We start from the raw sequence: 22,259 nt of genomic DNA, 5'->3' as shown, positions 1-22,259 counted from the left end.
GTGAGAGTATCATCCTGACATGAGGGCATATTACACTTCACTGATATAGTTCTTACTGAACTCTTCAGCAGATCTAGTAGAAGCAACATCTTCCTAAAGACATAATTCCCCTCAGACTGATGGAGCTGTGCACACACTACAATAGAAAACAAGCCAATCTTTTATAAGAGGAAACATTAAAAATGAAAGCTCATAATCATCATCAAATTTGCAGCACAGGTGTCTTCTTTTTGGTGTTTATTATTTCACAGGTGTGTGGACTAACGTTTCTATGCCAACAGAATCTCTGAACAAGCTTTCATTTTTAATGTTTACATGCACCATCATGCCCTTTGTTGCACAGGATTGTCCCTTTCAGAAGCATGGAGAATGGACAACGTTCTTGTCTGTTTAATTGTATAGTATTTTCAATTCTGTACATGTTGGAGTACCTTAGGTGAATTGCGGTAGACTGGGTACGGATGCTTGGACACAGAAATGTGTAATTTTTCATCATCACAAATTCAGGGAAGCTCAAGCGTATAAGAACAATACACAGACGGGCACTGGAGAGAGAGAGAGAGAGAGAGAGAATGCTATACAGCATGTGGCAGCTCATGTCACAGAGATGTATGTCATACTGGCTACATGGCTGCATCTATATCCAGTTTGCTATATGAACTGCTAAAACCTTTGCTCTGAAAGGTGGGGGGAGCCCTCTTTCCTCTCATGCCCATTTAATTCCTCACATTGCCAACGCCTTCCTCTGAGACACAGCTGTTGCAACTTCAATTAATCTGCCTGCCTACACACTGAGAAGTGAGAGTCATCTTTCTCATTTTTTACTCACTTATCCGCCCTCCCTACTATTACCAGCTGTTCGGCCGACTCTGATCAGGTGTGAAGGGCGAAAAACAATGTTTTATTTTGAGGCTACACCCCCCACCACCACCACCACCCCCATCCATCACCAGACACGCACGCACGCACGCACGCACGCACGCACGCACGTACGCACGCACGCACGCACGCACGCACGCACGCACGCACGCACGCACGCACGCACGCACGCACGCACGCACGCACGCACGCACGCACACCTCAACCTCTCCTTTCCTCTTCCTGTGTCTCCTGTCGCAGTGGGGAACAGGAGACATGGGGAGGACAGGCTTTTCAGGTCAATGGCACAAGGAGTGTCCTTATTTTTAGTGTCAGGGTGGCAGGGAGGATGGCAGGCTTTCAGTGTACCTCAAACGCAGACATCGGGGATTTGTCTCTTTAGTCACGTCTACAAGTGTTGATGCATTTACTCCTTTTTGACTGTTAACATTTTTGAGGCTCATGGTTTGTTTTTTTCTCTATTAAACAGTTAAGCTTACTGTAATACAAACATTAATAACGGTGGATGCAAATCATCTGAATTGAGGGGAAGGGCCAGGTGGTGGGGAAATAAAAATCAAGAATTCTTGTTAGCGTGTTTGAATCATGAATGTTCAATTCATCATGAATTCATGAATCTTGAATTGATTCATGATTGTGCATGACATTAGAACAATGCTGTCATGTTTCATAGAAACACCAAACAGTCCTGAGGCTTTCTGCAATTAAGCTATTTGAACTTGACCCTCTTTAGGCTGGTGATACGCTTGCTGCAGGATACTCATGTGTGTTATCCAACACATGTGCTGTACACTAGGCTACCCCAATGTGTAAAGGGGATTACAATAATGCGTGTAGGAAGTAGAAGTTCTTTTCAGTGAGATGTAGTTTGGGGGACGGGGGATATTTAAGGTGGCAGGGTGAAGTTGGCCTTCATCAGGGCCTTTAAGACATTATTATTAATGTTTCCACCCCTGACTCGACAGGACATGACGAAGCGGATGTCTCTGCCTATGGACATCCGCCTGCCGCCGGAGTTCCTGAGGAAGCTACAGCAACAAGCGGAGAGCCCAGAGCCCTGCAAACCACTCAGCCGCATGTCCAGACGGGCCTCGCTGGTCAGTATACTGTATTATGTACACTGTACAGTGTGTGCAATGATGTGAATGTTAACATGAATTCTGCCTGGTGCAGATGATGGTTTGGATGGTCAAGGGTGCGGCTGTGTACATGCCCACACTTGTATATTTTTAATATGATCTCATGTTGGTATTGGTAATGAATGTGACCATGAGTCATTTTGTCTGTACTGTCTGTACTGTCTTCACACGATCTGTTGGTTTTGCTGTGTACAGCTGCAACCTTCCCTGTCTCCCAGGCACATATTTTTCTGGTGAAGATAAATAAAGAAACCTAAACCTTTGCCGGACGTGTAGGGGCACAGATCATCTTACCTTACATGATGTGATGTGGTTATATACAGTATGTGGTTATTACAGTATCTGATGTGATGTGGAAAATAACACAAGGAAAGCAAGTCTCGACGGGCCTCATGGGTCAACACAGTGTCAGTACCGGAAGTGTAGAGACAATAAAGCAGTCAGTGTTTATGCACTGTCTTTATCTTACATATACGGTACTTGATGTGCAGATTTTGTAAATATCTGCATGATTAACTCATCTCATGTGGTGTGGTTATGTAGGCTAACATCACTTGTGAAAAACAGGTATACATAGTATGCATGAGAGGATATCTGTGAGGTCATATTGCGTTTCATATTCTATTTTTTATATTATTGAACAAGTTACTGAAACAATTACATACTGTATTTTTCTTGCACCATTCTTGCAGTCGGACATTGGTTTTGGAAAGCTTGAGACCTACGTAAAATTGGGAAAACTGGGCGAGGTAAGTTTGTTCCCTGCCACGATCCACATTCTTTGTTGTGTAGGCACAATAAACGTTTATTACATAGCCTACACTGACAATATATCATAATACTGGTTCAGCTTGGTATAGCCAATAACATCAGGCTCCTTAGTTGTTTTCTTATCCTGTCCTTGGGTCACTTAAAAGGCGTTACTTCACATGAACATTTTTATTATCATTGGTCAAGAGTTATTATCTCAAATTACAGTGAAAGTAGGGTGAGAACTGAGACACATGATCCTGTGTTGTTACTAAGAGTTAAGGGCAGAGTGCATTGTGAGGTCTGACAGTCCGTACAAGGGGAAATCCCTCACAGGAGAGTTATCTGGGCAAACAAGCTGAAGCTAAAGGACAGCAGCCGACATTACATGATGGCATTTTAAAACCGTTTATGCCGTGTGTGTGTGTGTGTGTGTGTGTGTGTGTGTGTGTGTGTGTGTGTGTGTGTGTGTGTGTGTGTGTGTGTGTGTGTGTGTGTGTGTGTGTGTGTGTGTGTGTGCGTGTGCGTGTGTGTGTGTGTGTTCAATCGCATATATTTAGGGCACATACGCTACAGTATTCAAGGGACGCAGTAAACTCACAGAGAACCTTGTGGCTCTGAAAGAGATCCGTCTGGAGCACGACGAGGGAGCGCCTTGCACAGCCATACGGGAAGGTAAAGTGGCACCTTCACAACACAATGACACTTGACGGCGTGTTTTTTGCCTCCAGCAGTGCTTGAAAGCCCGTAACTAATTATTAATCCTAACTACTAAATCTAACAATGAGTCAATACTAGAAGGGCTCACTCGGCAGACAATACATTTCCAATGATAAAGCAAAGAAGTCATTTTACAAAGGTAGCATCACTAGGTCCATTGGGCGTCCTATTGGGTGTTTATTGTGACAACCATGGCAGGCAGCGGACCAGCATTACAGCCTGGATAGCGATGGTATACACGTGGTCTAGGAACTGTCAATAAAACCAACAGAAGAAGAAGAAGAAGAAGAAGAAGAAGAAGAAGAAGAAGAAGAAGAAGAAGAAGAAGAAGAAGAAGAAGAAGAAGAAGAAGAAGAAGAAGAAGAAGAAGAAGAAGAAGAAGAAGACAAAGACATGTACAAGGCTCTATTAGTATCAGGTTCTTAGGTGTTGAGCAATCCTCCACCTAGAGCAGTGATAGCAAAAGGGGCAGCTCAGCTGTCTGCACCACAGTACTAGACGGCAGCTTCTGTGGGTGAGCACTTGATGTTTTCAAGTTTTCAAGGAAGCCTGACCTTTGAGCCACAGGGAGCAGTAAATGTCTAACCCTCCAAATGTCTAACCCTCCAAAAATGCACTCTAATCAGAGGCAGAGGCACATCATGTCCTCCCAGGGAATGTGAAGGTGTAAATTACTCACCAGCTACTTTGCGCCCTACAGCAGTGGTTCTCAACCTTCTTTGAAGAAACGCCCCTGCACCTCACCATACGCCTCCCAACACCCCCTTGACCTCATAAGACTGCAAACGCCCCCATTAAAAAGAAATAAAACAGACTAATGACCCCCAATGGCAACTAACAGCTGTAGCCTTCTCAACGCCCTCCTAGGGCTCCTAAACGCCCCCTGGGGGGCTGTAGCGCTCCCGTTGAGAAACACTACCCTAGAGGAAGTAGTCCACAAGCCACATGAGATGTTGGTACCACTCAGGGGGGCAAAGGTTTCTTATCCTTTTTGGAAAGATACATGTCTGAAGTTAACATTTTTGTATGATAACCCTTCTGGATTTACAGCCAAGTTAGTGTTATCAGCTCGCCCCCATCAAAAATGAACGTTTTTAAGATGGGTGCCTATCTTTCTACTTGCTCTATAGTATGATGTATATGGCAAAGGTGGTAGGTCAAATCCACCCGCTGTAGTAGGTATACCTCAGTATACCTTAATTACACAATACATTTAATATATATTAGATATTTTTCTTTCTAAAACCTCTTAGTATAGTGGTGTATAGCAGTTCAATTAAGTTCTTAAGCATAACAGTATAAGGAAGGGGGAAAACGTGGATGACCATCCATCATATGGCAAGGTCTTTTAAGTACACTTTTGATTTTATTAGTACAAAAATAACAGGATCTTAATACTTTCATGAGGACCCAACATTTCTGGCAATAGCCCTGTACAGCCCATTGCAAAAACCAAATCATCTTCAAACAATGGTATGCAACATACAAATCATGCTAATTTCAGCAACTAGATACAGTATGCTGAATAATCACTCAATGTTGACACTAATGAGCATGGCCGTAGCCAGCAAGTTGGGTTAACCGAGGTCCAAAATGCGCGGGCGCAGCGCGCGCCGAAATTTTTTAATTTTTAAAAATATATTTGTTAAAAAAGTACATTTTTATAGGCCTACATGTTTATGTATAATACATATATTTATATGCATCCATGGTGTTTTGTTTTAATCTCTTGGACATGTTTGCCCTGCTCTCTGTGACTCGTTTTCTGTGGAATGGGTATATCAAAATTAACATGAAACTTTAAACACATTCATATCTAAAGGTCCCTCCAATTTAAACCCATAGCCTAATCCAGTGTTTCTCAACCATGGTGCTGCACCCTGGGGTGCCACGGAAACGTGGCTGATAAATAAATGATGTCAGGCTATAATACATATTTGTCTGAATTTAAAAATGAATACTTAGTCTTGAATCTTTCATCTGCCATTTACGCACAATATTAGGTCGCAGAAAGCTGCAACTTCAAACGTAGGCTAGCCTAGGTTGTGTGATGTCTCCAAATGTGTTAGTCTACTATCGGATGCGATGCCCTGTTACGGCTTGTTAGTTTGGGGTGCCTTCATTTTTTTAATGAATTCAAGGGGTGCCTCGCATAAAAAAAAGTTGAGAAACACTGACAATGTCACTAATACAATAAAGTCAATATGATTATTAATCTACCATCTTAAAGTAGGCTATGGGCATAGGCTAATGACAAAGTGGCCAAATGAGTCAAAATATCCGTTGAAGTCGGTAGACAGTCCCACGAGCTACACGAATATGTTTCTTCATTTGGATACTATTTTAACGGTAGTACAGCAAAAACAAAAAAAACAGTAGCCTATTTTCACTTACCAAATGATTTCTTGAAGTTGACATAGGCAACAAGTTAGGACTGTGGCGTGGTTGTTGTGGAGCCTGCTGCCTATATGTAAAACTAACGTCTTGTCAGCTGAAGATTATTTTCCTCGCATCGCCTGCACGCTTGTTATTATTATTATTTTTTAGTAGTATTTCTGTACACGCAAAAGCGAAAGACGAAAGTCTATCAACACAGGCAATAATAACCCCTCCAATTTACAATCAAATTATTTTGATCTGACAGCCTGCTTTTAGCTGAGCTTAAGTTTGAATGTTTATTGGTTATTTTATGCAGCTGATGGCGTCAGTCTGTCTTTTTTTCCACTAGCCTATCTAAAACCAAATGACGGCTTATGACAGATAGTGACTTAGTTATCAAATGCCAACGTTGTCAAAGACGATAGCCTACTCATAACTCCTTATGCATATGCCTATGCTACTGTTTTAAAATTGTGCATCCATGTTGGCGACCTGTGTCTCAAGCAAGCTTGTTTGATGTCTGAATCGCGTTCTCTTCCACGAGTCGCTCGCACCACTCGCGCGCACAAAGCGCCCTAGTTCATTTGCATGGGAAAAAAAATATAAGCCTAGTAGTGCAAACAGAGGGACACCGGAGCATCTTCAGATGTGGACATTTTTACTGTGATTGACTCTGAAGAAGTCGTGACAACTCGAAACGTTAATCTTGTCACTTGACCAAATAAGCAGGTAAAAATCCACATCTGAAGACGCTCTGGTGACTTCCTTTTATGTCCTTTTCTGCGCTTATACAGACCTTCCGATTTACAAGTAGAACCCAATGGCTGGTTCTTTCAAATAATGACTCAGTTAAAACGGTTTCACAAAGTTGTGAAAGACATCCACCTATTGGGCCACTATTTTAAAACGCTTGGCTTTATAGGAGACGTCTCAGCGCCCAAGCGCAGCGTGGGCAGGCTTAATGGCCACGTTCCTGATGGTGCGTTACTGTGTAGGCTGCTATCTCTCTATTAATGAATCACTTGCACAAACAGAACACAAAGGCAAAATAGAACTCATAGACCACTAATCACTATTTGCAAAGCACGTTTCACAGAGGCTTTGAGNTTTGTGTGTTTGATTCATTTGGGCATATTTGGCGTAAAAAAAAAAAAATCTTGGACGAAATGAGCGAGGTCCGGACCTCGGTAACCTCAAATGTAACTACGGCCATGCTAATGAGCCTCCCGTCTTGTTATGAGCACCTGCATCTGCACCGCACATGCTAATGAGTCTGAAAAGTATTGCCAATGTTTCCTAAACTGCTCGCTAGCAATAACACAATCAAGGCTAATGAATGGGCTACAACAGGTGTTGCCTTCTGTGGCACACCCCTAATTGGCGATTAGGTGGCCACTTTACTTCAGGAAGAAAGAAATAATCAGAAGATATTGCAGAGCAGAACAGACAGAAGGGGATGGATGCTGACTGCGGGGAAACCCACATTCTGATTATTATGTTATTATGATAATGTTAATATCAAAGTGCCCCAGTATGTGCACCGCTCTTTCTGCTGATAGTCTCACAAGTGATATTCACCCAGCACAGTGGTAGGGTAGTGGAGGGTGGCATTCGTTTTCTCCCGAGGTATATTGGCAAAGTCCCTGTATGGTTTATGAAAAAAGATTGAGTACTACTTTTAGTTGGAGAGTAGCCTACTGTTTAACCACTGGCTCTTTGCAAGTTTGAGACGCTGAGGATGACCCAATGCAGAGCACTGTTGCCACCTAGTGTCACAAGACAAAAGTACAGGCACAGATTCCTTTAATTCTTCATAATAGACTGTCTCTGGTACAGGATTTGAATAACAGCAGGGATGAGTATTGTGCATGTTTTAACTACCTTAATGTTGAGAAGCAAACAATATTATTCATGAATAATTACAGAAATAAATCGGATTTTGATTATTCATTAACAGATTGCTTTACATTACACCTAACTGCCATGATTTGAGCACAGATTACACAGCATTGGTTACAGTCCCTGGGATAACACTGCACCTACATACACTACAAGGCTTACCATAATGATGTTGCCAATACTTAACTATAATCTGAACTTTGTCTTTTTCTTAAACAGTTTCCCTACTGAAGAACCTGAAGCACGCCAACATCGTCACACTGCACGACATAATTCATACAGAGCGCTGTCTCACTCTCGTCTTTGAGTACCTGGTAAGCATGTTGGCTTTAGTTGAGCCCTGGAATTTAGCTGAGCCTTGAGAAATGCTTACTGTTACTGTGAAAAAGAAAACACTACCTGCCAAAATAATTGTTGCATGATTCTTTTTGGTTTCATGATTCTTTAGTCACATATTACATTATATAATTAACAGCTACTCCTGAACTCTCCCCATATTGATGATTAACAGGATAGTGACTTGAAGCAGTACCTTGACAACTGTGGGAGTCTCATGAGCATGCACAATGTGAAGGTGAGTCCTCATGGCAGAGCAACATAGGCCTGGATATATATACTGTATTTCTGTCATCATTGTCATTGGGTGCAATTCTAACTACTTCTTGCATCTGTGACGTGCTTCTGTGGAGAAGCTAAGCAGAACCACTGAACCACTACACCACCCCCATTCAACATACTGATTGCAAATGAGAAGATAATGACCTTTGAATTGTCATTTATAAAGATGTTGAATGAAACTCCACGGTCAGAAGCAACAGGAAAGGAAGGGAGGAGGTGGTTTGACTTGTACCCATTGTTTGTCAGTATGAGGGCAGTCCCCGTGTTGGATTAGAGCAGTTTAAGGCAAAACATGGAGGATTTGCCATGGCTGTCTCCCGATTCATACACTGTATTGAGGTTGAATTTAGTCGCCAGTTGATTTATACGCCACCCTGTATGTCAGCCCATTAGTCTGATGGAAACATATTTGCTCTAAGGAGGGTTGGCACACGTCATAGGTCTGATTGTAATCACATGCACTGCATGGTGTAACAAATGACAGTCACTTAGTCAACATTAACTTGCACAAAAGGTATATATGAATTCATAATTGTTTGTCTGGGTTTGCCTACAGATTTTTATGTACCAACTGCTCAGAGGCCTGTCCTACTGCCATAAGAGGAAAATATTACACAGAGACCTCAAGCCCCAGAACCTGCTAATTAATGACAAGGGAGAGCTGAAACTTGCTGACTTCGGTGAGGGGCCTTCACAGCATCATACATTTTTGTCTCTTTCTTTGCTTTTTTTTTTTTTTGCATTAGCAAGACAGCCAAACCTTTCTCTGGTCACTTTTAAACATGGCTATAGTGAGCCCTCATTAATGCCACAGGTCTCTAACATTACATTACATTACATTACATGGCATACAAACAACACAATACTAACAATGCTAAGTGCTAAGGAATGGGAAACAAGTTATTGGAGCTGGAACTGGAACACAAAGAACTAGAAATATTGATCATTAGAGACTTTCATAGAAAGACTACAATGGCATGGTGTGCCCTTTGTGTTGCGGATTGTTCTGTTTTTTAATGATTTGGGGAAAATATATATATTTACTGTATATACTATATCTCTGGACACAAATGAAGGATATCATTGCTTACAAGCAAAATGGGCAATTGGGTTAGAAATGTCCAGGATTTATGCCAGACAGAGGTGGCAACCCTGTAAGGCCTCATTAAAACCACCTCTAACAATGCATGTAGTTCCTAGTTGTGGCTACTAATTAAGTGCTAAGAAACTGGAAACACATTATTACATTGAAAATGGAACTGGAATACAAGGAACTGGGGACCTGTTGATCATTAGAGACTTTCTAAGAAAGCCTTTGCTACAATAACCTAAATGACATGGGCAAAAACTGTACAAACATACGAAAGAATTATTTCACCTTGGCCTGCCAAAAGGTCCTAGAGTTATAAATATACTATTTATCTTACAGTAGGCTATGTAGCATTTTATTAGGCCTGTCTGAAAAATAATCACACACTGTACTCTGTAGCACAGGGGTTCCCAAACCTTTCCAACTTGGGGCCCACTTGACATTTTCTCAAAATGTTCGGGGCCCACTTCTGACCCAATAAACAATAAAACAAAAATAAATAGTCAATAGCAACACACACACAAATATTATTTAGAATTTTGTTTCAATTCAATTCAATTTCAAGGACCACTTGTAATACCTTCAGGGCCCACAGTTTGAGAATCACTGCTGTTCCACTAAGGCTCGCTGTGTTATGTTCTTAGACAATCGTTCTGGATTGGTCACCAGGCAACAAATGGCATAAGCTAACTCTTGCTCTGTGCTCCACATGGTTTCTCTCTCTCTCTCTCTCTCTCTCTCTCTCTCTCTCTCTCTCTCTCTCTCTCTCTCTCTCTCTCTCTCTCTCTCTCTCTCTCTCTATACTCTCTCTCTCTCTCTCTCTCTCTCTCTCTCTCTCTCTCTCTCTCTCTCTCTCTCTCTCTCAGGCTTGGCCAGGGCCAAATCCGTCCCCACTAAGACCTACTCCAATGAAGTGGTGACGCTCTGGTACCGACCACCTGATGTCCTGCTGGGCTCTACAGAGTACTCCACACCCATTGATATGTGGTGAGAGAGAGAGAGAGAGAGAGAGAGAGAGAGAGAGAGAGAGAGAGAGAGAGAGAGAGAGAGAGAGAATGAGAGAGAATAATGTGGATTATCTCTAAATTTTATTTAAATATATTCTATTCTATACTTCAGCTATTAAAGCATCACTGGCACAGAAATACTGTTTATATAATGGTCTGAAATTATAGGTTAGTGCATGTGAGTAGGGTTAGATTGGCTCTCTTCATTACGTACTAGACCTCACCTCCACTGAACTTATGTGAGTAGCCTGTGTATTCTGTATTCTCCCCATGAACTGTATAGCAATAATTGTGTCTTTTGATTTAAGCCCCTTCATATACAAGTGTCTGCTAAATGTTATGTAAATGCTGGTGTGTTGTGTTCTTAGGGGGGTGGGCTGTATCCTGTTTGAGATAGCCACGGGGCGGCCGATGTTCCCAGGCTCAACGGTGAAGGAAGAGCTGCATCTTATTTTCCGACTATTAGGTGAGATATGTGTGCATTACACTACACATATAGGGTGTGAGCCAGAGGCCAAATTTTCACATATTGGTATCACCTGGGGTGGCAAAGTCTATCAATGCTTTTTGTAATCCTCCATGCCTGAGGGACCTTATTTGGTATGATAGCCCTCTAGAAGTGGTAGCTTTCTTATATTTTTACTCACTTTTATAATGACACCCAGTGCATTTTGCAATACACGCCTGTATATGGATGTAGGCGTATGCAAGTGTCTGTGATAATAGTATATGTTTTTATTGATGTTACATCACATGTAGACACCTTAGGGATTTAAAAAATATACAGGTTTGATGGATAATGTACTTTCCCATGAATTATATAAGTCAAAATGTATCCGTCGTACACTTTTTCCGCAATATAATGCAAGGTTAGATTGATGCAGAAGCCTGTAGGAGGGTGGGTCAAATCCCAATGATAATAGCTGAGCCAAACACACACACACACACCTTTAAGATGATGATACACAGGGCAACTTCTGAGCAATACCGCCAGGCAACAACATAATTCGCTACTATGTTTTCAATGGAATTATATAAAATGAGTTGTCTGCAGCTATTCCAAGTTTGCTTGACAAAATTGTTAAAGTGATAAACTGTCAAACTGCAGAACAATATCTTAGTGTATCTTAGCCCAGAAACATTGCTGAAAGAAGTTACCCTGCCTGTGTATCATACCCTTTACAGCCATTTACTGTAGGGACAGGGAATTATTTACAGTCCTGGAGCAATGTAGGGCTAGGTGCCTTTCACAAGGGCGAATCAGCCACATAAATGATGGAACTCGGACGCACCTAAATTCTTCATAACGGTAGTTCAGACTTGCAACCTTCTTCCTACAAGATCGGCAGCTGCCCTGACACATTTGCATCCATGCCACGCAATTATTATGAACGCCAAATATTCCAGTAAGCTTTCTTATTCAGAACAACATTTTCCATATGTGAATTCATACGTACGTGTAGGTGCTTTAATTGTGTACTAGAGTAGTGAGCTGGGCTGGTTGTAACTTGTAACACATGTGTATGACTGTATATGTTTTGTAGGAACCCCAACAGAGGACACCTGGGTGGGTATCACTTCAACCGAGGAGTTCCGGTCCTACCTCTTCCCTCAGTACAAGCCGCAGCCGCTGATCAATCACGTCCCCAGGTGAACCGCTCAGACACAATCTGTTCCATCACTTTGTCTTCTACTCTGAAATAAACAACAAAGCAACAAAGACAACAAGTCTTTAGTTATAAGCAGCTGGACTTCTTGGAGCCTGATGCAAAACATTAGATGATATGATACCTGTGATATTCTACTAATGGGTGTGTTGTCTTGCTACTTCATTTTAAGACTCGACACAGACGGAATTGACCTCCTCGCTGCAACGCTTTTGGTAATTTAATTTTTTAAATTTATTACTTGTTTGTTGTCTCTTGAGATGAACCATTTCATTTTCGATTACCGAATAAATTAATCTTCTGGAGATTATGGGAAGTAATGATCAATATTGTGCAAAATCTTCCACAAAAATTCCATAGAATGCACAAGGCAGTACTGCTGTTTGTTTAAAAGGGTATGTTGCCTTCTAGTTTACAATACTCATTGACCTTTTGCTCAGGTCTTTCATCTCTGACCACAGTTAAAACTCCTGCCAGCACTCTGTCATACAAAATATCCATAAGCCCACATCACTGCATGAGGTCAAAGTACTAAATGGAAAAGCTCACAAAGGGGTTTCTGTCGGGGAGTCGATGTCTGTGTCTGCATTTGACTGCTGGTCTGTCAGGCTCTCTCTGCCCGTACCCTCTGTGGTCGAGTTGTAAAATCAAACCAGGGTGGATGGTCACAGGTGGATTCTGATTAGGCTATTGGGGGTGCGGGGCTTTGTCCCCCAAGAAAATGTTGAAAATACAAGTGGTTAAAAGTGCAATTTTTACGCAATATGTGAATTTATAGCCTATTGAGGGAAATGATTTTGGTCCATTTTCATTTACAACTCGAGCCCTGATTACCCGTAGAAGTCACTCAGTGTATCTTACACTTATTACATTTACATGTAATACACATTTTCTTAAAGAGGAAGTTCCACATATTTCTGCCCTAATTCATCGCTACAGAATTAGTAATTTAGTGAAAGTCAACAATAATAACATTAATTAACAAGACATTAAACATTAGCATGTGTAGTGTACAGTATTTAAAAATAATTGTGAACTAATCATCAGCAAAAATGTAAAAGCTGAAATGTGAGTGTGCACAATATGACTGGAATATTTGTACAATGTTCCCTGGTGCGAATGTGTGAATTGGTGAACGGCTGGTGACGTGTGAACTGATGGTGTGCTCTCCAATTTGCCAGTATGAGTCACGGAACCGCATCTCTGCTGAGATCTCCCTAAGGCATCCGTACTTCAAGTCCCTGGGGGAGAACATCCTGACGTTACCAGACAGTAAGTCCCCAGCTTAGCCCCTCACCTCAGTTCCAGACACTCTCACGCTCAAGCGCAAGAGAATACCGTAATTCACTTTGTAACTTTTTTACTTCTTGACACCACTGAGAGTATGTGGCATGTGATGTCACTGTTTGCAATTCCATGCCGGCTATAATATACCAGTATGGCTCATATGAAAATATGCATAGGCCTATGTATGGTATGGTGTGAATTGTATACAGTATGTGATGGGAGTAGTGGAAATAAAAGGCATTTTATTATTTTAGATGGGTATGTTGTTGCAATCACAACATTAAACAGCAATTGAATTGTTAAGAACTCAAACTGCACTGAAACATATAAAACATATAATATTGACACACACACACACAAACACACACACACACACACACACACACACACACACACACACACACACACACACACACACACACACACACACACACACACACACACACACACACACACACACACAAACACAGGGGCTATAATATACAACAACTTGTGCTCAATTCTGTTGAGTAATCTCTTCATGTTTGTGCAATCCCTTTCTGTTTCTCTCCCTCTATCCACTTGTCTTTGTCTCTGTACCTTTCTCTCGTCCTCTATCTTTACATTTTGTATTCTTCTTTTTTGTCCGCTCTCCACTCATCTCTCTCTCTCTCTCTCTCTCTCTCTCTCTCTCTCTCTCTAGCATCTTCTATCTTCTCCCTTGAGGAGGTGCAGTTACAGAAGGACCCGGGGCACCGGACCTCTGTGTTCCCACAAACAGGTAAAGTCTCGAGGCCTTCCATTGAAGAGATCCATAAAATGTGTACAGGGCTCTAAATTAACTCTTTTCATTACCAGCCAAAATGGCTAGTAATGGGTCAAAGTGGCTAATAAGTTTGTCTTTTCTGCCAGCATTTGGCGAGTTAGCTGGTGAATTTAGAGCCCTGAATGTGTACCCTGTGTAGACCAGACAATACGCAAAATAATGATAAAAAATATATGCATTTTCTTGTTCTCATGATGTTGGTTGCATGTGACAAAGATGAATATTCACCGGTTGTTGGTTAATTGGTTGGTTGGTTGAATATTGTTCACCCTTATAGGTCGAGGCAAGAACCGCAGGCAGAGCATATTTTGAAGCACTGGAGGCCTTGAAGAAATGCCAATTTGTTTTGACATCCTTATGAACTTTACTAAGTGGAAGAAGAGGAACCGTGCTGGGAAGAGCAGATATTTCTGCATTACTTTGCTGTCCTCTATACTGTAGATGGAGGAACAACAAATATGTGACGGCAAGATTAAAAACAAACAAAAAATGTTGTACAACACCTCTGGACAGAAGTTGAAAAGTGGAGTTATTAAGGTTGTACACACATAATAAGTAACTTAATGTTTATGTTTTTTGTTTCTTTTGCCTTGGATCCTTCAAACCTGGTTTTGAACCTAATGCCATTCAACACCATTCCCTTTGCTCACATCTCTGAATAAATCATCTGGATAAATCATCTGTTCTCTTGGCTGTGCCCTGAGTATGACACCGGTGAAATCACAAGTGTTACAGTTTTGATGGATAGTTCAGTACACGTGAATAGCATTTTGTATATTCACATTCAGGCTCACAGTGATGGTAGAAAAAAAATCACCAATGTCTGAATGTGAGGACCTAAAGAAGCATGTTTTTGTTGCCGTAGTTTCATAAGAACTCATAATAATATGGAATATATATTCTGTCAACTTGTTTGTGAAAGTATTACTATAATTTGCCTATGCTGACAGAGCAGTATTTCCAGATAAAGTTTTGTTATATCTTTTACACTGCACTCCGTGAAGTTTGTTTTAAGTTTTTTTTTTTTTTAAAGATTTGTTTTTGGTCAAAAATAATGGAGAGCCATCTCTTTTAAACTGACAAGAGTACTTAGACGAAGTTGAGCATTTAGTAGCTTCCTGACGTAACTTGCACATCAAGGGCAGTGGGACATGCATGCGGGCCTATTCCTCAGACACATCTTTTCCACATTTGTAGCTGCAGTCCCAGTGTTCCTTAGTAGGCCATAATAACATTTAGTGACTTGAAAACCCAGACATCACAGATGTCATCTCAGTATGTGTTGGAAATGTGAGACTGATTCATGTGCTGACTACAAACCTCCACTAGGGGGCAAAAGTATGACTGTCAAGGGGAGGAGAGAGAGAGAGAGAGAGAGAGAGAGAGAGAGAGAGAGAGAGAGAGAGAGAGAGAGAGAGAGAGAGAGAGAGAGAGAGAGAGAGAGAGAGAGAGAGAGAGAGAGAGAGAGAGAGAGAGAATAAAAATAATATGGATTATTTGTAAATTTTATTTAAAGATATTCTATTCTATACTTCAGCTATTTTAGCATCACTGGCACAGAAATACTGCTGTATTGGTTTTGTTGTGGTAAATGAAATATTTTAAAGTACTTTCTCAGAAGAAATTAATATATATAAATATATGTATTTTAACAGAATTTTATTCTCAGTGAAATTTATGCCAGAGAAAAGAAAAGACTGTATTAAATGACACTAGATGATGTCTTATATAATTGGCCTATACTTAGACTATTTTGTATAGAAATGTGTTGTTTAATATATTGTGTGATTTGTCTACATGATGATACTGAAGATGAATGTATTGTGACTGCTGAAAAGCCCAAAGTGATTAAATAACAAATAAATAAAAGAAAGTTTATTGCATACCACTGATTCATGTAGCCTATGTTTTAGGTAGAGACAAATGATTGTGTGAAATGTCATTCTCTATGCGCATTGTTACTCTTGTGAAAAAGTGAAAGCCCATTAGGAAACTCCAACTCCCATTGTCATTGTGACACAGCACTCCACAGCACACAAGTGAACACTGCACACTGCACACAACGAAATTGCATTTATGCCTCACCCGTGCAAGGGGGCAGCTCTCAGTCGCGCCCCATGGGGAGCAGTCCGGTGGGAAGGTACCATGCTCAGGGTACCTCAGTCATGGAGGAGGATGGGGGAGAGCACTGGTTGATTAATGCAAGTCTGACGCCCTAACCGCTCACACATGACTGCTCTTATCAGTGGTAGTAGCAGGAGGAGGAGGTGGAAGAGGAAGAGGAGTTCAACAGCTTAATAGAAGAAGATGCTGATTGCAAATTTTGAGATATTTGGAGAGAGGGAGAGAGAGAAAACCTTGTTTTTTTGTTTGCTTTGATTGCATTGAAATGAAACAAACTAACCCACTGTTAAGTGTTAACGTCTACATCGCACGTTCACAAATTGTTCTTCGTACACAAAAAAAGACAGGCAGGCTTTCGTAAAGGTTGACATATGTTCAAATGTGTCTATGGGTGGTTGAGGTTTAAGGGCGTAACGCCAAAAAAAAATTAAGTCACACCACAGGAAATTCACTGCATTATGGCCATTTTAATCCTTTTGTATAATCTTACATGACTGACATCTGAGCTCATGCTAACTTGATAATGATATTGTGTTTAATCTTAATATGTGTTTTGATTTATAAAAAACTTTTTTCCTTCTATAAGAGCAGTCACACCACAGGACACCATAAAATGAACCTAAGCATTGCGTGACAGAAACATTGCAATATGAAGACATAAGCTTATTAAGATGTTAATAGTCACCTTAAACTTCCACAGCACTCTCCAATAACTGAGGTACTGACTGGTTAGGAGCCAGTCTTTAAGACCCTTGTAGTTGGCCTTGCAGCTACCCGTTCACAAACATTGAAATACATGTCACCCCACAGGACGCAATTTGTGTTACGAAATTAAACTTGTAGTTAATATTCAGGACTTTTTCTAGGATTTTTTGGCATGAGGGAGCATCATGGCAGGTTACAGGGGGTGAAGGGGGGGTGTTCCCCCCCATGAATGAGAAATTTATTAGGGGCGCTCAAATATATATATATAAAAATAAAAGTATGAGGGTGCACCCACGGAGGTATGAGGGTGGAGCGCCCCTATTTCCCCGTTCAGAAAAAGCCCTGATATTACTGTCTTGAGTTTTTTTCACATTCACATATCTTAATATAAAGTTAATATTCATGCAATCATGGCAAATGCTTCATACATTATTCAAAATGTTGTTGGTTAATTTATAATTATATATATATATATATTATATTATATTATATTATATATTATATATTATTAATATATATAAATATATATTATATTCCAGGTTTCATTAATGTTACAGTCACACCGCAGATTATTTGACATATAAACCTTTACATAAATCTCAACAAAAATGTAAACATTTAATAAAAATGAAATGAAATTAGAACCTACGCATAGCTACTGTATACAGTATATAATCATCAAATAGCCTAAGGTCCATTTGTTACTTTTTACACTTGTTCGAACTTAAAAAAAATGTAATGGTAGTGTATTTCACAGACAAACTGAAAGTAAAATACCACATGCTATGGCATTTTTTTTAAATATTTTTTTGATGAACTCCACTTTGAGTCTAAAATTACCATATACATTTAATTGGTCCCTTTTTAGACTCTTTTATAAATAAAATAGATAAAACACCATAGGCAATGAAAGCAACCCCAACTGATGTTTCACTCTTTTGCTATAGCTCCCACATGGATTCCCAAGTTTAGAAAAAAATGTAACAAGATTGTAGCTTAGGCCTACTCTCTAGGTTAGGCTACTTTCAAAGGGCCCTAATGATTGATGTCAGTCCATTGTGCTATGAGTGTATCCATCATTTGCACTGACGTCACAATATTGCGTAATCATTTTCGCTGGACGGCAGAAGTACACATTCGTACATAGGAATTATGCAGACGAAGACAACTTTGACCATAAAATACCAAAGAAACACGCAGTTCTTGTATTTTTTTTAAACGGGATATGTACCTGGCGTTATCAGGCTAGGTTGGCCACGGTGGATGTGTTAAAATCATAGTTTTATTCAAATGTATTCTGCTCCACTAGGTGGCATAACCGGGACGGGAAACTGGGAGAAGAAGAGAAAGTTGTTGCTTGCTTCCAGCCATGAACTTACTCTGCCTGCGATGTATTTTTTTTATCCCGTGTTTATTTTCTTCAGTTAAGTTGTGAACTTAAACCAAACCTCTGCATTGGCAAAATACTAGCACCTTTATGCACCGTTTCTTCAATGGTGGCTGGGCACCGCGGATGGCATCCTCTTCTTCGTGGCATGGCACAGGTAAGATAATAATGCTGCTAACCTAACTTACTACAAGACGCACGGTACATTTTGTGTCAGGCATTTCGCAAAGTGGTGTTTTGAATAGCATATATTTTCATCTCAGATTTATCTTGTAGGTTAACTTGGATTCACTCGTGTCGTTTCAGCCACGTTTGCACAATGTAGGCTATTGTAAAATATATTTCTATATCTTATCTTCTGTTTACATGTCCAATATGTTAATTTGTACTGTAGGCCTATTATTATTGACCACTTATGTTACCAGTCCATCACTGTTACCTGTCCTGTCTTGCCCTTTCTGTCTGTCTGTAAATTGTCAGTCCTGTCTATGTCCTGGCATGGTAGAGAGAAAACGTAATTTCGTTTCCCTTGTATGACCATATGAAGAAAGTGACAATAAAAGCTGACTTGACATAGGCCTACTTCAATGTTTCAAATCGGTGTTGCATTACATTGCACATGTAGAAACACATAGGACAGAATGTCGGTTACATAGGCCTACTTTGATTAAATAATTTTGATTTGATTTGATTAAATAAATCATTTGAAAAGATGACCTTCACAAGAGAAAGATAAGCACAACAAACTTGTTATTTATCTTTTATTTTTATTGTTTTGTAATTGCAGGTTCATCAGTCAGGTGGTCAGCACCCAAACTAAAACCATGAGGCATGGTGGCCAGGATGACGTCCAAGAATTGCATCCCAGCAGCACAGGTAAATACATGACTAGTAAGTTGGGATGACTGTTATTTTCTGACATTTTACATCACATTTTAATTCAGACAATATTGCCAAGGGACTTAATTATTCAGTACTGTACCAGTACATTACAATGCATGGCTAGATTATTTAAATAGCATGTTTGTCTTCTCTTTTTTTAATTAGATGGGGGAGCCAACATGAAGAGGTGTCCAGAGAGGCTTCTTTCGCTTGGGCTTTGCAGCAGCACCAGGACCTCACCATCAGTGATGCTGGTCCCCTCATCCATCGGGCCTACCCTTACATTCTTCCCCTGATGCACTGATCACCTGTACCAGTTGTTGGAGTTTTCAGCAGGGCTCTAAATTATTTTTAATCACTAGTAGCCAAAATGGCTAGTATGTTAATCTCCGGTACATTAAATAATGGGTCAAAGTGCCAAATATGTTTTTTCTTTTCTACCAGCAAAACTTAATTTTCCCAGCATTTGGCTGGTTGGCTGGTGAGCCCTGGTTGTCATTGATAGTGAGTAGTTGTGATAATAAATAACTGATATAATGAAGTCCATCCAGACATGTTTTGCTTATTTTATTGTACTAATACAACAACGTAGAACATTTTCTGTGAACGTGAAGTGAAAGCCCAACTGGGAAACTCCAACTCCCATTGACATTGTGACACAGCACACAAGTGTTCACTGCATGAAATTGCATTTATGCTTCACCCGTGCAAGGGGGCAGTCCCCAATGGCGCCCCGAGTGCGGCGGTACCATTCTCAGGGTATCTCAGAGTGCGTCTTAATATGGGACCTAGCCCCCTCCACTTGCTTCTCGTCATGATGACCTCACGGACAACATCATTATATTTCAATATCTTGCAAAAGCTCAATTGTAGAGTCTTTTTCTCATTTGCAATTGGGATGGTGAATGAAAAACAGTCCCTCAAAAGTTGTTGTGGCTAGGCTGACAGCTGGGAAACTTTATCGTTTTCTCCATGGAGGAGGGGCCAGGAGGCTGGACGAGGAGACAAAGCGCAAGTGGAGGAGGCAAGGTCGCATATTAAGACGCACTCTCTGTCATGGAGGAGGATGGGGGAGAGCACTGATTATTTAACTCCCCCCACCAACCTGGTGGGTCGGGAGTCCAACCGGCAACCTTTGGGATACAAGGCTGACACTCGAACCACTTACCCATGACCGCCTGTCAATCTTCAGTCTAGTCTAACTAATTATATTGTCTCCACTAAATGTATATCTCAGGTGACGTGGGTATACTGGTATGGGGATAGTGCTGTATGTAAATAATATTAACCCATTTTAGCTGGCACCTGCAAAAAATGCCAGCTAATTGCCTATGCCCTTTTTAAGAAAGGTGCCCTCATCCTATAAAAAAAAACAAATAACTAAATAAGTCTCTGAATATACAAATACAGACATGAATTGAGTTTTAAAAGCTAAGACCATCCTCTTGCATTACAACATGTTAATTCAGCTCTAACATACCCACATTTTAATCAAAAAAAATCTAATATGTCATGCCTGAATGCTGTGTCGCTCCAGGCACCTAGGTCAATACAATGTGTTCACAGCATCCAGCATCAATGGGTTGACTATTACAGGCCTAGTTCAGATAACCATTTATTAATATAAATAAGTACTTGCACGTCTATTGTACATGTCCACCCCAGAATACATATACCCTCCCATCACCTACATAACCTTGAAATGTATTTGTACTTTGTGTCTAAAAATAAAGTCTTTGAGCCATTGAATGAACTGATTACTACATTGAGTTGGTGTGATAGTTTGAAATCGGCTAAACTTGGCTGGGTGTGCTGGACCTCTGGCTCTTCCATACATCCAATGTGTCATGACAGCAGATCATCGCTCTTCTCATCTGGAGAAACAGAAAGATAACACTTAGCTGACACTTATCCAAAGCAACTTTGTTACTCACAGTGAATTGTTTAACTGTCCCTGCAGCATGGGGCTTGGTGCCTTGCTCAAGGGTACTTCAGCCTGGATGAGGTGAAGGGAGAGGTGTAGGATGGGATTTGAACCTGCAACCCTCCAATCTTAATACCACTTCCCAAACCATTAAGCCTCTGATGTGTGTGATTTCAGAGGGCAGGCAATTTGGATGACAACACAACAAAGTGGTGCACTGTATATTATTGACAAGGACAACACCAAGACTGGTGGGCCTGCATGTCATAGGCCAGCATGGATAAGGTCGGGTGACTGGCATTTCATGACAGCATCATGCTGGAGAGTAGGCCTAAGCTACTTGGGAAATCAGCGCTAGAGATGTACACATGGTTTATTTTTACATTTGAACCTTAACAGTATGAACGGCATAGCCTTGCTATTTCACCAAGAGCTTTATGCATTCTGTGTTTACGTTACAGCCTGCAATATCTTAGCATACGTCCATCATAGCGTAATGATGCTGCTAATTAACGTTAATCATGGAAAGCATCTTACATTGACCTCGCATAAAAAAACACTGAAATTGCACATTAGACTTAAATTAACTAGCGTTCACGAATTAAGAGACAAATGATGATATAAAGGATGGCAAATGAGAAACTTACCGTGGTGCTCATCCAGGCTATTCGACTAGGCTAGTTTGATGGTTTTCCAGTTGGTTGCCGCGATTCACCTCAGCTTTCTTGTTTTATTTTGAGATCCAATGAAAAGTCACGCCTGGTTTGTAACCCTATCTGTTTTTGTAACAAACAGCACAATGGGTGTTTACGGTGTTTAGTTTATCGGTGATCCAAGTTACGTTATGAGTTACTAAACGTTGCGAGTCCCATAGGAATCCATTCATTAATGCTGCACTCTGCCGTCCTCTTGCCGTCCAGTGGCCGTCCACTAGAACGTTTGACGTCACATGCAAATGATGTTCATTTTCATGTGAAAAACACATTGCTTCACCTCA

The 22,259-nt window shown here is 40.7% G+C and overlaps 1 protein-coding gene and 2 long non-coding RNA genes across 3 annotated transcripts in view; 2 read left to right on the top strand and 1 right to left on the bottom strand.

Moving 5' to 3' along the window:
* Positions 1-16,125, top strand: part of cdk18 (cyclin dependent kinase 18) — a 58,082-nt gene extending 41,957 nt beyond the window's left edge. The window contains exons 4-16 of the mRNA XM_063215362.1: positions 1,845-1,976; positions 2,711-2,767; positions 3,329-3,443; positions 7,986-8,080; positions 8,278-8,340; positions 8,941-9,064; positions 10,341-10,461; positions 10,850-10,947; positions 12,026-12,131; positions 12,321-12,363; positions 13,330-13,420; positions 14,118-14,195; positions 14,518-16,125. Of these exons, the coding sequence (XP_063071432.1) occupies positions 1,845-1,976; positions 2,711-2,767; positions 3,329-3,443; positions 7,986-8,080; positions 8,278-8,340; positions 8,941-9,064; positions 10,341-10,461; positions 10,850-10,947; positions 12,026-12,131; positions 12,321-12,363; positions 13,330-13,420; positions 14,118-14,195; positions 14,518-14,552 (1,158 nt within the window). The 3' untranslated portion in view covers positions 14,553-16,125. The remainder of the gene's footprint in view (positions 1-1,844; positions 1,977-2,710; positions 2,768-3,328; positions 3,444-7,985; positions 8,081-8,277; positions 8,341-8,940; positions 9,065-10,340; positions 10,462-10,849; positions 10,948-12,025; positions 12,132-12,320; positions 12,364-13,329; positions 13,421-14,117; positions 14,196-14,517) is intronic.
* Positions 1-22,259, bottom strand: part of LOC134462371 (uncharacterized) — a 61,277-nt gene that overhangs the window by 38,382 nt on the left and 636 nt on the right. Inside the window, exon 2 of the long non-coding RNA XR_010037512.1 lies at positions 12,085-12,176. This is a non-coding gene — a long non-coding RNA (uncharacterized LOC134462371). The remainder of the gene's footprint in view (positions 1-12,084; positions 12,177-22,259) is intronic.
* On the top strand, positions 18,409-20,037 carry LOC134463232 (uncharacterized). The gene is made up of 3 exons (XR_010037685.1): positions 18,409-18,613; positions 19,244-19,332; positions 19,504-20,037. It is a non-coding gene; the product is annotated as an uncharacterized LOC134463232 (long non-coding RNA).

The sequence above is a fragment of the Engraulis encrasicolus genome, chromosome 14, assembly GCF_034702125.1.
Source record: "Engraulis encrasicolus isolate BLACKSEA-1 chromosome 14, IST_EnEncr_1.0, whole genome shotgun sequence".
NCBI classification, from domain to species: domain Eukaryota; kingdom Metazoa; phylum Chordata; class Actinopteri; order Clupeiformes; family Engraulidae; genus Engraulis; species Engraulis encrasicolus.
This window is presented reverse-complemented; position numbering and strand designations above follow the sequence as displayed.